This window comes from Osmerus mordax, chromosome 11 (genome assembly GCF_038355195.1).
Source record: "Osmerus mordax isolate fOsmMor3 chromosome 11, fOsmMor3.pri, whole genome shotgun sequence".
NCBI lineage: Eukaryota > Metazoa > Chordata > Actinopteri > Osmeriformes > Osmeridae > Osmerus > Osmerus mordax.
In genome coordinates this window covers 12,461,237-12,477,638 of record NC_090060.1, presented here as the reverse complement: position 1 = coordinate 12,477,638, position 16,402 = coordinate 12,461,237, and the positions used below count along the sequence as shown (strand labels likewise).

Here is a 16,402-nt window from a genome sequence, read left to right as displayed (position 1 = left end):
GAGCTTGAAGGCCCAACCCTTCATCCCTTGTTGTGTTATTTAATTTGAACCATTACAATCAAACACCTGCTATGTCAGGAACTGTTACTTCACATTGGTCAGCTGCATACCTGTTTCTGGACAGACCAAAATAGGGGTCAATAGAACTTGGATTTGATGAATAGCTGTGGATGTAATTAGCAACACTGTCTCAAGTGCTCCCAACAGCTTTAACGACACTAACTGATGGGCTTCAATGTGATACTTAATCCACCTGCCCCCGTCAGACAGCCACATGGTTGGATGGGCAGGAGTGTCTCCAAAGCTGTCTTTTATTATTCAGGTCCACAAACTCCTCTCTATCAGTTATGCATGTGGCAGGCAAATCATAAAAGCTAATGAGGCAAGGAATGGCAAACCAACTGGGCCACAATAAAGAGAGACTGAGTGTTCCTCAAGGTTTAGGTCTCATTTTGAGCCCTGCCAGATGAAATAGTGAGCAGCTTCTGCAGCATGCAGAACGTTTGAAATTAGAGACGGTGAAAATGAAAGTTACGGCAACTACCTCTGAGGTGTTGCATCCCTGGAGGTAATTCGAAGGTCAGGGATATCACTCCTTGGACGACAGATCTGGAGTCAGAGTGGAGAATAAGAGTGACGGACAAGAACCTGATGCATGAAATATCTTTGAAAACGTTTATCAAAAGCACCTGTACCACAAATGGCATTAGACCACATGCATTCTGAGATTGTGTACTGAGAAACGTTGACACAAATAGAAAGATTTGCTGATTGTATATTACTTATTTTTACTAAAAGAGCTTTCTATGATTTTGAACTTACATGTTGTGGCTTGTGATCCTATACATAACATTCATAGAAGAATAACATTAACATAGCACTCAGAAAAATGCTGCTTGTAGCTATCTGCTGACTTTAACTTGAGACACTGACAGAAAATAAATTATTATTTATCAGAATATCAAAACTCCTCTGTCAGCCCCCCCCCCCTTTATCTCTCTATTTGTATGTGTGTATACTAAAGAGAGAGAATCAGAGATGGAGGAGTGGGAGAAAGCATATAACGGTACTGGTTTCTGTGTAATAGATGCAGGGCAGAGTGCCTCCAGTCTGAGTGGAGAGGGTCTGAGCAGTAGACAGGCTACAATTTGAGCCACAGCTGCAGTCTTCATCCACCGTTACATGCCACTGACAGGTGTGAACAGGGACAGGACCCAGAGAATGTCACTGCCGCATTCTTTAAGTCACTTGGACACTTGCATGCATACAGGAATGAGACTGCCTTTGCACATTATGTAAATCGTATTGACAGCATATCTAATGCTTTTATTAGGCAAATTTACCCTTAGGTCACATCTGTCCATGGCAAAAGATCAGGCCCTGTAACAGGATCTTAAAACAACTCTTGTCGAAAATAGCTTTCAGAAGTAAGAAGGAGTAGCTGACATTTAAAGTCTTGAGACAACGTATCAGGTTAGGAGCTGCACTTTTGTCCATGAAAAAGAAGGTGTTATTGATTGTTGTCTGTGAAATTAGCCATTAGACATGACTGCTGTCTCACCTCTTTCAGAACTCTTCTGGTTCTATGTGATCCTAATTGGGAGACAATCCTTTTACTATGGAGGGGAATATTGCATCAAAATGTTAAATTCCCCAGAAATAATAGAGTATGCAACAACATTAAAAAGGTCTGATTCCACCCTGGAAATTTGCATGGCTGCCAATAGTGACGGCTCCAAAAGATTTGGAATGAGCCGTAACACCCCCCTATTCATTAGTTGGAATTTATATCTGTGTGGCATTAGTGGACACCATTCTAAACTAATTTGAGGGAAATTGGCCTCCAGTGTTTAGGGCACACAAATGGAGATTTTAGAAAATCCAGAAAACTCTTTTCACGGTATGATACCCTGTGATGACAGAGGATTGTATGCATAGTTGCCATTCTTGGAAGGCCCAGGAGGCACTGAGCTACCAATAAAGGTCAGATTTGTCCTCTGTAGTGATGCTTTGTTGTCAGGGTTAAAACAAGCCACATGCATATTTCATTAGTTTGGGCTGCTGCAGAGTGCCTGGCAGCATGCCAAATTGAAAATGTATAAAACATAAAGTATTTCCCTCATGAATTAATATCCACGTTAATCATTTTTTACTTCTCCTTTCTGGGATATACTGTTTTTTATTTTATTGGAAGTTCTCATAAATGCTCCTTGGGAGCAAGTTCTAACATAAAAATCGAAATTGATGCTTTAACGTTTACTGTAAACCACTGAGGCCAGTGGCCTATAAAATGAACACTGACCTGAGTTTAATTTCAAATAAATGCTATCTCTTTTTCAATCAGCCATATCAGCCACACATCTATTTTTTCATATTACAGTTTGCATGCAGATCAACAAGCACATACACACAAGCACAGACATGCACACGCACGCACACACACTCACATACACATACACACACATGACTTGAGCCATCTGTGAGAATCACAGCTAGATGAAGAGTTTGCTTTGTAGAACATCTCTACAATGATTTGTATATTCCCTTTGTGGGGGTGAGGTCAGAAGTACATGTGTGTGCAGCGAAGCAGGATGATTTGATTATGATTCAAGTGTACACTTCTCAGGTTAAACCTTTCTCTGTAAAAACGCAAACAGAGCATGCAAAGTAAAATTAGTCCTTTTATAAAATGGCTTTGACTGGTTACTCTTCAGCCCATCCACTGTATACATTGCACTGTATATGTCGAGTACATTACAATCAGTTTGCCCTCATTGGAGAGATAAACAAATTGGTAAGATTTGGATCTATTTCAACATTTGTATTCATTTATTTGTATTATTGTTGTTTATGTACAGTTGGTGCAACAGTTTACACTGTAATGGGTTTCATCCCACTACTATGGTTAAATAAAGGTTAAATTAAAAAATTAAAAAAGTTATCCAAAAGTATTCCAGTAACTTCTCCATTTCTAACAAAAAAAAGGCTGCAAATAAAAAGTATTTATGTTAGTATACTGAGAATATATTAATATACCAAAACTCTCTTTGGTTGAGTGCACTCATTTTAAGTTTAATGTAGGGATTTTCCAAATAGGCCCTTATGGAGACCCAAAACCATGTAATTTATTGTAAGCCTAATTAGTGGGGAGTTGGTTTTGTCTTGATAAACTAAAGTAATTAGTCATGGATTTGTGCGCTGACATCCACTGAGATAGCAGTTGGTAAACATCTATCAGGGAGGATTTTCCCCTTTACATTTTAAACATCTTTAGCACAACAAAAAGAGAAAAAGTATTACTTTTAAAGAAAGAACATGACATTTACACAAAGTAATACGACCTTTTCAGCATACATTCATTTGTACATAAATGCGTTGTGCATTGTGAAGTCTCCACAACTGGGAGAACAACTACAGAACAAAAAATTAGGAAGTTATGGACTGGACAATGTTTACTGGTTATATGGTACTGTGCCACTGGTATGGTATTAGATGTGTAACATGTTCTGTTTAAGATATCATCTTGAAGGAATTGTTAAATTGGTCTCATTGGTTTCATTGGCCTACCAAATGAAACATTTTAAACAAGATGTATTCCTTTTTTTGCCAACAAAGTCAGAGGAGACAGTGAAAGAGAAATTGGTGTAATCACAGAGTTTTTGTCCAGTGTTTCCTTATCAACCCTGGAAAGGCAAAGGGTTGAATTGATTTTTTGGTAGTGAGGTACATCAGCAAAGACATTGTACAACTTTAAAGGGATCTGTCTAGCTAAGCTCATGAAAAATTAAGCAATGACAACTCAGAGAGATCAATAGTGAGCACAAATCAGGATTTTTGTCTTTCTAAAAGGCCCCTTAATACAAAATGGTCTCGGCTGAAAACATTAGATCAAAGACAACATTCATCCCTGTGATTGAAGATTTTATTTTTGGAAGTCTTTTTATCTGCCTTTGGGAAATTGGGAAACTTTATAATTCTCAATGTTTCTTTTACTTGATAGTTGTCAGGGAATTACTTGCTCATTGACATTTTCCCACTAATGTAGATCATTTTATTGTATAAGAATATGGTGGTTTAAATACACAAATATAGCAATGGGAGGTAGAGCAAAATGTATCACTTCAAGATCTTCCAAGGTTAGCATAAATGTTCTTTGTTAAACAAGATTTGGAATTGGCTGTTTGTCACTCAAACTCATTCCCTTAAATTACATCAGTATAATGGTCTAATCAGCATTTAACGAGCCATGTTACATAAAATCAATACCTCCCTCGCCTCACTGTGTGGGAATGCAGAATCTTCTGGAAGAATTGATAATAGGCGCATAAGGAGGTTGGTGGTCAATACTGTGCTGCAGTCATTGGATGAAGAGTCCTGCTGGATGTGGAGGAAGTGCTTGCCTTCCAAGAATGGAGTTCAATGGCCCTGCTGAGCTCTGAGCTTTTAAAACTAGATCTCTGTTTGTGTTGGCTAATCACATATTGATTAGAGCAAAGCAATAGAGCTATATAAGGATGTCCAGAGCAGATGTCAGCTGTAGAGGCTCAGAGGAGAGCTTTACATCTCACCTGATGAACCACCACTTGACTTCTTGTACAAATGGATTATAGAGAGATGCACAGAAGATAATGTGCTATTTAAGCTATTTTCACTTTTCTCTTTTGCACAAACAATGCCACATGAGCCCACACAATGTTATCATGGACAGTGTTATGTCTGATTCCCCACATCATAAATGTGAGTTTGAATCTGTCACAGTGTGAACATCAATGCATATGGCACACCCTCCTACGGTATATCTCACTAATTGTCTTATTTTATCTATGGAACAAAATGTCAGAGAATATCTAAAAGCCACATGTGGCCATGGTGACAGTGTGATAATTAAATGGGACCAAATTATGTGCAGCTTGACTATGATTCTACAAAAAGATTTCTTTCCATTTCACAAATTATGGAACTATGAATCTGTGGTCATTGACAGTTGAGTGATTGAATGAGTCAAAGGTGTGTGTAAAATTTGTATTAGCTCGTCTCATAGAGTTATAGCACAACCTGGTGGTAAAAGTACACATTATTTTAACCGTTGAAAAAAAGTAAATTATTTACCATTTGATACCTCACAGTATTATATCACATTTGAAAATGTCCATGTAATTAACTGTATAATGAATTGTCCAATTAAGTACTCAACCAATGCAGAAATGCATTCCATTTGTCATTTGTAAGGTTTATGAATCTACATTAGTGTTAACAATCTCACATTACACAGCAACAGGAATATTTTATCAACTCTATTCCAAATAAAGGTTTGCAGTTCTTTTCAAACCGATAACAGTAATATTTTATGAATAATTTTACTGCTGTGTGCTCTCATTCCTTTACCCTGTTACAAAATAAATCACTCTTCTGTTCCCTTCTGGGGTTAGAACTGGTACGAGGCTCTATTGCATGGAACAGATAATTGCTACATGCACACAGGAGATAATTAATAACAATGACCCTGCTGACTTTTAAGTGCATCATCAAAATGATGATGTGTCATCAACAGCCAGAGGGGAAGACACTATGCTCTGTGTGCAGCGAATCCAGGGCAGGGCCTCCTTCAGAGTTGACAAGCATGACAGAGAGAATGATTGTCTATGGCATCTCATTACAATGATGCCCTTATCAGATTTACTCTAACAGAAGTGGTGTGAATACATACACGTGAATATGCCCAGAAATATGAATTATGTGAGTTATTGAATTAATAGGGTTAAAGCACAGACACATGTCTGGAAATGGCTTTTATAAGCATAAGACTATAAGAAGAGTAAACTGTTTTACTACACAGCCTAAAATATTGTACATGATTCTATACCAGTTGTAAACAAAGGATTGTATTGCAGAATCTCTATTGGATTCTGGTTGTGTTTGCTCTTTCACTCTGTTGGTGTGATAGACTGTCTATCACCCAGGTTCATGTCTGACATGTTTTTATGTGGATATCACAAATGTCATGGCAATCTTGATGAGTATCTGAACACATACTTCAGGTGTTTTTTTGTCTCCTCTCTGAGAACTACTATTTTTATTGTCACCTCCACAAAATCAATTTTCTACAGTAGAATGGCAACATGTTTCTCATGTTTTTCATGCTCAAACCCGCTAGATATATAACGTTATGGAAAGTGGCAGTTTGGTTGGTGGACACGTGTTTGACAGTCGACAGTGAAGTAAAGAGTTTTGTAACATATTGGTCATATTGTATTATAATTGTGTTAATGCTTGAATTTCCTCCACTCATCGCCTGTACAGTGCTAGCCAAGCATAATGGAATTTGCATCTACTGCAGACTACTGTAGCCTATTTTCTACAGTACATTTTGTCATTGTTCACTTACATATTAAACTATTCAACTAAACTATTGGTCTACTCACTTTACAATTTTCGCTTTTAGCAATAAACTACAGATTGTCTGCCACGACCTTAGTGATGTTACATGCAGGATAAAGAATTGGAAATCTATTATGGAAACATCTAATATCCTTGATTTCGAATCACTATGCCTTTATCAAACCCTACGTCACGATTCCGTGGAACAACTACATCTCCCGAAAAACCTATGTCACATGCAAAAAGCCGATTGGTTTGTTGGTTGCAGAGAACGTGATCAAGTTCAACCAATAGCCACATACTCAAACAAGAGAGACGTAACAATCCAGGAAGCGGTAAGCGCTCAAAGGTACAACGTGAATGTCAACTCTTCAAAATTGACAACCCAGAATGTAGAAAAAAACAAATGAAGCCTTTATTAAAGTAATGCGTTTTTGTATTTGCCAAATCGAAACAGGTTCATCGATTAAGTCGCTATAATCGCAGTAGTAGACAAGCTAACTTGCTATAATGTTACCAGCTAAGGTGCGTGCATCTGTGTGTGGAGCATCGAGAAGAATACTGAATAGTTTTAGATTTTACTGCCAGAAAACAACCAGAAAACAACGAATATGCGAAGCAATTTCAAGCGTGGAAGTTGGAGCACACACTACTGTCCAGGTACTTTGTTGTTTCCATATTGTGTTAGATCATCTTAACTTGCTACTTTATCTCACTACAGAAGACTAGCTTTAGGATAATATGGCGTTAATGTATTATTATTTCCATCGCAAGGGATGGGTTCGTTCTGTCAGACTACAGAAGGATAACTTGTTCCTTCACGTGAATGATGGCAGCTCATTGCAGTCCCTACAGATTGTGGCCAGCTCAGATCTGAATGACAGGTGGGAGCAATGTGTTTTTTTTCTTCATATATCTTCTTAATATTGCACACTACAGTTGTCTATTATGTTCTGTAGACTGCTCACATTTGGAAGCGCTGTGGAAGTATCTGGAAATCTTGTCAAGAGTCCCAGTAGAAAACAAGATGTGGAACTTCAAGCAGACCAAATACATGTAGTGGGGGAATGCAACCCTGTTGTAAGTATCTGCCCATACAACATTTAGATTATCAATGTATTTTATTAAAATATCTTTAATAGGCTTACATTAACATAAGCAATAACATAAATCGAGAACACCGATTTAAAAAATAATAGAAGGATTATGCCACAGGCCGGACCAGGGGAATTATAAACGGTGCCAAAAAAAGGTTATAATTAATAGATACCTAATCAAAAACAATCCTATACTAAATACATGAGGTGGCATTCACTCCAAGCCTGGTGTTTTTCCACTATCGAGTGGGACAAACACAATTCTCTTTCTGTTGCAGGACTTTCCCTTCAAAATTAAGGAGAGGCATAGCCTTGAGTACTTAAGGCAATTTCCTCATCTGAGATGTAGAACTAATGTATTCAGCTCCTTACTGAGAATACGCAGTGAGGCTACAGCAGCCATCCAGTCATACTTCAAGGTAATACTTATAGTAGGTTAGTATAACTAGCTTTTGGATTGAGTGTGTATCCATTTTCCCCATGATTTTATCTGTGTTTGCGCAGGAAAATGGATTCATCCAGATTCATACCCCAGTTATCAGTTCAAATGATTGTGAAGGAGCAGGGGAGCTTTTCCAGGTTGAGGTGAGTATGTCTTGTATAGATAAAGGATGCATTTTCATTTTGGCTTAACTGATAATGTTTCAGCTCAACCAGGCTGACATGTCCTTCTTACCACAGCCTTCAGGCCAGGGAACAGACCAAGATAAAGAAAACCCACACTTCTTCTCAGTCCCTGCTTACTTGACTGTCTCTGGACAACTGCACTTGGAGGTGATGTCTGGGTGAGGTCCATACACCGCTATAGCCACAAATAAGAACATGTCCCATTCTATTTACTATCTTTACCCAACTAACTCACATTTAAATGTTCAATGTTCTCAAAACTCTACTTGCATCACGTTACTCCTGAAGGGCTTTCCCCAGAGTTTACACATTTGGGCCGACTTTCCGAGCAGAGAACTCTCAGAGCAGACGTCACCTGGCTGAGTTCTACATGGTGGAGGCTGAGATCTCATTCACAAAATCTTTAGCGGACCTCATGAAGGCAAGTCTATGGGCCGTAGATGATTGTGATATCGGGAAGTCGGGGACAATTGGGTTTGCTTGTCCCTGAGTAAAGGACTGTTTGATATGATGGCAGAGAATCAACTTGGTAATAATATCTTCATTAAATTAAAAATGACTCCAACTTTGAAAAGTGTTGTATTACTTATTTGGGATTTCATTATTCAGATCTCTACCAATACAGCCCTACAGTTCCATCCTGTTACCTGGTGTGTAGTTTTGCCTAAAAGCAGATACCATAACTTATTCACTGACTTGGACCCCCATATTTTGTCCAGGTCATGGAGGACATGTTCAGGTCTACTACAGAACATCTCTTAGCACATTGTGCTGATGATGTGGAATTATTTCACAAACACGTGGCACCCGGACAGAGGGTAAGGACGTTTCATTCTGATAGTATCTACTGTACGAGTGTTCCATATTCTCTCAATCTAAAGGTAATTACAATGTGTTGTTTCTCCCAAGGACATTGTGGATCTTATGTTAAAGAAGAAGTTCAATGTGTAAGTGTGTATCATTATGTGTATTCTATTCATAATGAAAAAGGTTTAACCTCAACCACTTTAACATTCATCGTCTTTCTTTCAATTAGGATCACATACTCTGAGGCCATAGACATCCTGAACCACAGCTCACAAACGTTTTCTTTCAATACAGATGTAAGATCATACACTCTCTTTGCTCTATTTTGAAGGCATGCTATACAATACTTTCCTTATCATATACAATTATGTACAAAATATTGAATACTAGATTATTTGATGAGCTAAGAATCTAACACCATAATTAATACTGACTGTCTTTCTGTGTCAGTGGGGTTGTGACCTTCAGACGGAACATGAAAAGTACCTGGTGAAACATTGTGGCAGCTTACCTCTCTTTGTCACCGATTACCCCTATGAGCTAAAACCTTTTTATGCAAGAGACAACCAGGACCATCCTGAACACACAGTAAGGCCCTTTGTAAATCTGATTGTGCTGCTTTGAAATACACTTTCATTGTTATTATTGTTGTCCTGGTTGGAAAGTGAACTGTACCTATTTTAACCATTGCCATTGTGGGTAAATGTAATGTACAAATGTAATTTGTAGTTACCTGAGTCTCCATTGTTGTGTGTCTGGAGGCAGCAGCAGTGGACCTCCTTGTACCAGGAGTTGGAGAGCTGTGTGGGGGCTCCCTAAGAGAAGACAGGCTTGAGCTCCTTAGGACTCGTCTGGCGCAGTAAGAACAGTTTACACACACTCTTAAGTTTCCATATACAGTAGTTCACACACAATGTATGCTTTTTGATTGTGACCAGAATGTAAATAAACTAATGTATTGGCATGTGTATTTTAAGGGCTGGATTGGAAGAAACATACAGATGGTAATAAACGTGTTTCTATTGTGAGTAGATTTGATTTACATAGATTTATTATTGTATTAACCTCTGACTGTTGTCTTTTCAGGTATTTGGATCTGAGGCGGTTTGGGTCTGTCTCCCATGGTGGGTTTGGAATGGGATTTGAGCGATACTTGCAGTGTGTACTAGGTGTTGACAATATCAAAGACGTTATTCCATTTCCAAGGTTTTCCCACTCTTGCCTTCTGTAAACTGCAGGATGTTTTGTCTGTTATTGCATTGTTTTCTTGAGTATTGAGTAAAGGCAAACCATTGGAATTTGTATGTTTATTCATTTCTGAAACATACAGTGTCTGAGACAATAATGTGTATAATTGATGCTTGTTTTATATGTGTTACTATATAGTGTACCAAACTGGTGTACATTAAAATTTGAGTGCTATGTCAGACACTTTAAGGGTGTATCCACTAGATGGGGTCATACAAAGCCATGTCAGTTTTCTCCCAGTTTTGCTAATATGTTTCATCCTGTCAATAGCTAATTATAAACCACATGCCAGTTAACAATAAATAAAATGGGATATTCTGATAACTTGGAGTAAAGATAGTAAATAGGCTATTTACTAAATGTCATTGACAAACAGACTCGCAACTGTTTTTCCTTTTCTTAGGGGTCTGTTTCATACGCTAGCCTAAAAGTACCTTTTCATATAGGTTTCAAACGTCAGCATCTAACTACAGCCTACAACTATTCGGCATCTTATTTTCAGTTCGCTGTTTATGCATTATTGTATGTTTCCTTGGGTTCTTTTAATTGTTGTGCGTAAAGAAGGCAGCTCTTCCCATCCTGATCAGTTCATCCTATTGCAGCCCATCCCTTTACTTTAGTGGGCGTGGTGTGAATTGGAAAACAAACTGCAGACACTCAACATTACTTCCTACATCACTGGGTCAGTTGGTTTACCCGCGATTTGGTGTTCACTGGTCCTGCGTGATTCCCGAAGAGTGCTTTGCGCGCCGGAGTGGGAATCCGTGCGCGAGGTCAGCGTGACACCAAGGACAACACCCCTTCGAGTCCAGCCTTTACTAAATGGGGGAGCAGACTGCACCAAAGTCTGAGGGAGTCCAATAGCACTATTTCTTTTTTCCCATTGTAAGATCTGGCACTCAGTGGGACTTGTATTGATAGTAAAATACATCAGGAGCTGTTATAGGCATCGGAAGAAACGATTGAAACATGAGCGGTGGAGAAATCGTCTTCCAAGGTTGGCTAAGGAAGTCGCCGCCAGAGAAAAAACTAAGAAGATATGTAAGTAAAGGTAGTCTTTTAACAGTTGGCGATCTGCAGCCGTCTCAATGTACATTGGCTAACATTGAGCTAAAATGTAATGTTTATCATTGAATCGGAAAGGCCGGCATTTCATGCTGTGAAACTAAGGATGCGTTTCATAATAGCAGGTGCACCAAACTGCAATTTAGAGAAACAACGTGTTGCCTCATCTTCTCATCTCTCCATTGACACACCACATGTGTAGCTAGGTAGGCTAAGTGTGAACGTACCTTATGGCCAAATTTAATAATTTTTCGATAGAGGCTGCTCTCAACGCGGCTCTGTTTACTGTGGACACCGTCTACTCCCATTCTACTTGGGACAGTTATCTCCACACCAAATTATTAGTCACATCCCATAGTTTTTGTAGATGCCGATGCCAATCGTACGTATTATTTCTCTGTTTACCTAATTTTGCCTTTCGGGTAAAATAAGATAGACAAGATACTCTATTGTCATCAAAACTCTCAGCCTTGACTCGGCCAAAGTGTCATGACCAAACTTCTGAAGTTGTCTTCTGTATATTTCTACCCTGCTTATTACTTCTTATATTAGGATTAATGATTGCAGATAAAGAGCTTTATTGCATAATCTGATAAATAGGCCTACATATACAGTATTACATGTGTTTATATGGTGCTGCATTACAAGGTCTCCCCAAGTTCATATGAGCTGGCTTTGCCATGATGTCATCTTTCTGTTTCATCTGAAAGTCCATCCTTGTATGTCTTCAAATGCACACTTACTGGTTTCCCTATTGTCTTCCACTTAAAGCCAGCCAGTGTTGACACAGGGACCACCGGGGTCAGTAGGAAACAGCAGCTGCACTGCCACAGACGAGAAGTTGACATCTACTATTGAAATACTGTATAAACAGTATTTATGGTTAGAATCAACATTGCCAGGCATACGCCATAGGTTTGTTTATTGGCCTTGTTCAGATGAGAGGGTGGAGTTTCTTGCTCCTAATCCCCCTCCCCACCGTATCCCAGCCTCAGCCAATAAACAACCAAACACACAGTCTACACAGACACTGCATAACAAGATGGAATGTCCAGAACAGGCAAATTTGTGAACACCGAAATTAACCCATAAAAAATTCCTTCCACTTTAACTGAGAGGCAGCATGTGGACAATGCAGCCCTTTTAGACAGCAGTATTGCTGTCATCTGACTTGCTCGATATCCTAATGTTAGGAGATATTTTAAGCAACTGCAGGCTCTTACATACCAGTGCCAAGGTGTTTTTCTTAGGCTTACTCTGAGAACACAGGTATAATGATCAGAGTGTCCATACTGGGCTAACTAACTTGGTTTCCCAGGGTTACGCAATCTTCTGTGAAAACTGAAAGCTCCACCACAACTATGACATGCAAATAATTGCAGAGTCACAGAGCAAAACACTAGTGACAGTTGAAGCCCAGCAGGAACTATTGATGAGCGAGTGTAGATGTGTTCCACCATAAAAATTCCCCCTTTGTTTGGTTACAAGCGCCTTAAGGTCTTATTGATGACTCATTACTATCAGCTGTCATCTTGTTGCCTCACATTCACATGAGCAGTGTATGTCTGTAGTAATTTACAACGGTGTCATGGAGATGTCTAGGCCTTCTTACACACAAACACACACGTACTCTGTGTCTGGATAAGGCAGAGTATTGTTCTGTATGACAGAGCCCCTATGAATCACATGTTCGGAGTTTCATTATCTTTTTGGGTACCGAGGCAACCGACATGGGCGGTGTTTGAGAGCTGGTGGGAGTGGTCTGGCTCCCTTTGTTGACTGCTGTCCAGAATAAGCAGAAGGAAAATGAAAACAACTGACTAATCTAACACATGTACCACACGGCTGCTTACTTATGTCTGTCTGTTAATCACTCACTAGTCAGACACAATGTGTCATACATTAATGCCTCCTGTGAACATATTCATTAATTTGCCTTTGTTTACAGTATGTTATAAATTGAATATCTGAATAGTCATCAACATACTATTAATGTCATAGTATATTACTTTCTTCATGGAATAATTGATAATCCTCTGTAAATGTGTTCTTTCAATTGTGTAATAGAGAGTTTACAAAATGATGTTGTCCCAAAACATGGTAGTAATAATAGTGAGTAGGGGAAGTAGGGGATGACCTTGGTGTTTCCCATTACAAGGCCTCACTGTTTCCTCTTCCTAAGATGACAAATGTCATTCATTTTTACTGTGGTCCTTGATCTGCTGGGAGATCCTATATTCCAAAAATAATAAATGGTATGGTCGGATATATAAGGCTGACATTACTTACGTTTGTGTCTCCTTCTAACGGAAAATCCTAAGATGTTTACAATTCTAGAGTGGCAGTCGAACATCCAACCATATGGTTGGTGAGAGCTACCCACGTCCTGTCCCTTGTTGTGTCTGACATCAGTTCACAAACATGTCTGTTCACATAAGGCATTGGCACATACCAGACAGATCATATCGGCAAAGTGATGCTTGCTTCTGCTTTTCTGTGTCACCATTTTCAAAGCCCTCAGTGTGTTAGAAGAAAGGACGGGGGTTGAAGGCTGTGAGACAACAAGCTCAGGCCCACTGTCAGCTGCTGGGTCGGGACGGTGGGTTGGTGTTGTTTTGCAGAGGGGCTTTGGGAAGTCCTTGCCCTCAGAGGTCAGCCCAGAACGCCTCCCAGTTCCTGCTTTGACAGACACACAGCTCACACAGACATTTTCCTTGTTCGACTTTATCTGGGAGGCTTCAGATTTCCACTCCTTGTAAGTCTATAGATTGGGGTGTCTTTTATGACTGTACTAAAAGTGTCAGATACATTTTGGCTAATTAAAAAGATCTTCATACAGAGGGAATCTTATCATTAAGAAGTATTTTCCTTGGTTTTTAATAGATTCCAAATGGAAAACTGACTACACAGTATAGCCTAGGCCTACCTGTAGAATTTGTTCAGAGAATGATAACCAAAGTAACATTAATGAACAGTACCATAAATCCTAAAATCCCAAAAGAATATTCTCTGTCAGAAGACCTTGACTCCATTTACAAAGAAAATCTCTTGATTACCGGTCTGCTTTTAGGTTGTGTCTTTATATTTCCTGTCCTTTGCCATGAACTAAACATGTGTCTGTGTGTATCCTATCCAAAACTTAATTATGGGACCAATAGCAAATGCCAGACTTCCTTTGGATGACACCTACAGGAAATGGTTGGACAGAGGTCCCATGATAGGAAAATGAAACAAATTGGTCTGGGCTTTTATTAAAGTTTTTTTAATTTTTATATAAGATTGGTTGATCACCATGTTCTATATTAGTTGTGTTTTTTCTGCAGAAATAAATTCCTATTGATTATTGTCCTGCAGTCTGGACCAGCTATTTGAGTATTTTTATTGTCAGTCATGAAATACAGTGTACAATGTACATACTTTAATATGTATTTTTTTTGCTAAAATTAGCAATTTCAGGGACATTGGTGAATTTGTTTTTCTGGACCTTTAATTAGATATCAAATCAAAGGTCATCGTGGGGTATTGGTATAGGTAGTCCTTTGTTAATATGTCATATGACTCTTATCAGAATTGGCTTGTCAGCTATGGACTCAAGACTCTTGCTGAGCATCACAGGTTATTGGGAAAATAACCCTATATACTACTCGTAGTACTACTCGTGTACACTGATTTATTCTACATAACCTACAATTGATTAATTTGCTCTGTCATGAATTTTTATTCTTTTAACAAACATGTCATAATGCCGTTTTTTAAATAATTCTTTCACACATTTGTTCCTTAGATGTTTTGCCAAGATGAAACCCACAGACCACCCTGTATACATCTGATGCTCAATCTGTCATCCTTTTAATACGTACATTTACAAGCCCGGCATCTCAGTCCATTAGCCAATTGGACAAGGCATGATCTTCAAGAGCTGTTCTTTTTATTGCAGTGGAGGTCAGATGTTATAGCAGTTGAGGGCTCTCTTGATGATGTCATGACAGGCTCCAACATGATGTCAGCTTGATATTAGATAGTACAACCCACACGTGTTATCTCATCCTCCTTGGTTACAATTGGTGAATTAGATCCCTGCTGTTACTGTGGTTGCAGATTGAGAATGCCAAAAACACATAGAAACACACTTGTGCAGTCAAACAGTTAAAACCAAACTCTCATTACCGCATTAACAGTGTTTTTTTGCGGATTGGTGATTTACTTAAAGATGCTGTAAAGTGGAATTGAAAATGAGTTTTAAGTTCATCACACCACAGAATAATGTGTTGTTAACTACCAATCCAAATTCGAATGAAAAAAAACCCACCGACAAGTATGGGATCATGCCTGAGTTGGGTTTTGATTGTTTGACAGCACACGTTTTTCTGACACACGTTCCAACACAGCTTATTAGTAAACAAAGACTGCACATTTTCAGTACAGGATGAAACAGGATGTTCCTTCGGTGGAGGGACGACTTTCATGTGGTTGTCATGAGAATAGGCTATGGCTCTTGTAGGGTAATATCGTATTTGTACAGTGTATGTTGTCCATGGTCTGTCTAGTCAAAAATGTCCACCACACTATTTTGCATATAAGCACAACAGCTTTCACTGTAAAATAGCTTTTAAAAAGTAGGACAGTAATATGAACTCAGTCAACCAGTGCCTGACATTATTGACCCCTGTGGGTGTTGTGTGCAGTCACTGTTTGCAGCTCTAGGAACTCTAATTGGAGAGGCTTCCAAAGAACAAGGCCATGCCACTGACTGCTATTAGCAGGTCTACATCAACATGGTTCTGTGTTGTCTCCAGTGTACCGAACATAATAAAACAGAACATTTTGCTCAATGAGACAAATATGTGTCTGATAATCAGAGGCCCATTACATTTCCCTTGCATCAATATGTCTTACATACTTGCATCAATACATATTGAGAAGTCTGTGGATTTTATATCATATTGCAAACTGTATGGGAATAGCGTCATCAGACTCTAATAAATTACAGATCCTCCCTTAGAGTGTCTTTAAATTTAAACACTGGCTGTTACTGTGGTGGCATATTCTTGTCGATGTGTATTTGTAGAAAAAACATGGTGCAGATGATCTATTCCAGTCAACATACATGAATGGATTGTGGATGGACTGTGGTGCTGCTAGCCACAGGGGCAGATCTAGACATTTTCACCTGGGGTGTC

General features: G+C 38.9%; 2 protein-coding genes across 3 annotated transcripts in view; both read left to right on the top strand.

The window, feature by feature from the left end:
• Positions 1-6,721: 6,721 nt before the first annotated feature.
• Positions 6,722-10,420, top strand: nars2 (asparaginyl-tRNA synthetase 2, mitochondrial). The gene is made up of 14 exons (XM_067246145.1): positions 6,722-7,038; positions 7,153-7,262; positions 7,338-7,458; positions 7,754-7,894; positions 7,980-8,060; positions 8,157-8,260; positions 8,391-8,523; positions 8,822-8,920; positions 9,012-9,049; positions 9,139-9,205; positions 9,360-9,497; positions 9,671-9,768; positions 9,887-9,913; positions 9,996-10,420. The coding sequence occupies exons 1-14, from the start codon at positions 6,889-6,891 to the stop codon at positions 10,138-10,140; spliced, it is 1,452 nt and encodes a 483-aa protein (XP_067102246.1). The 5' UTR covers positions 6,722-6,888; the 3' UTR covers positions 10,141-10,420.
• Positions 10,421-10,954: 534 nt separating this feature from the next.
• gab2 (GRB2-associated binding protein 2) overlaps positions 10,955-16,402 on the top strand; it is a 29,253-nt gene continuing 23,805 nt past the window's right edge. For both annotated transcript variants that reach the window (XM_067246091.1, XM_067246090.1), the window contains exon 1: positions 10,955-11,198. In XM_067246091.1, coding sequence (XP_067102192.1) covers positions 11,127-11,198 — 72 coding nt within the window. In that variant the 5' untranslated portion in view covers positions 10,955-11,126. The remainder of the gene's footprint in view (positions 11,199-16,402) is intronic.

Excerpts from the sequence above, each read along its gene's own strand:
- nars2 (XM_067246145.1), top strand. The coding sequence starts at position 6,889 with ATGTTACCAGCTAAGGTGCGTGCATCTGTGTGTGGAGCATCGAGAAGA. Across the intron at positions 7,263-7,337 it reads AGCTCAGATCTGAATGACAG|ACTGCTCACATTTGGAAGCG; the intron begins GTGGGAGCAATG and ends TATGTTCTGTAG. Across the intron at positions 7,895-7,979 it reads CCATCCAGTCATACTTCAAG|GAAAATGGATTCATCCAGAT; the intron begins GTAATACTTATA and ends GTGTTTGCGCAG.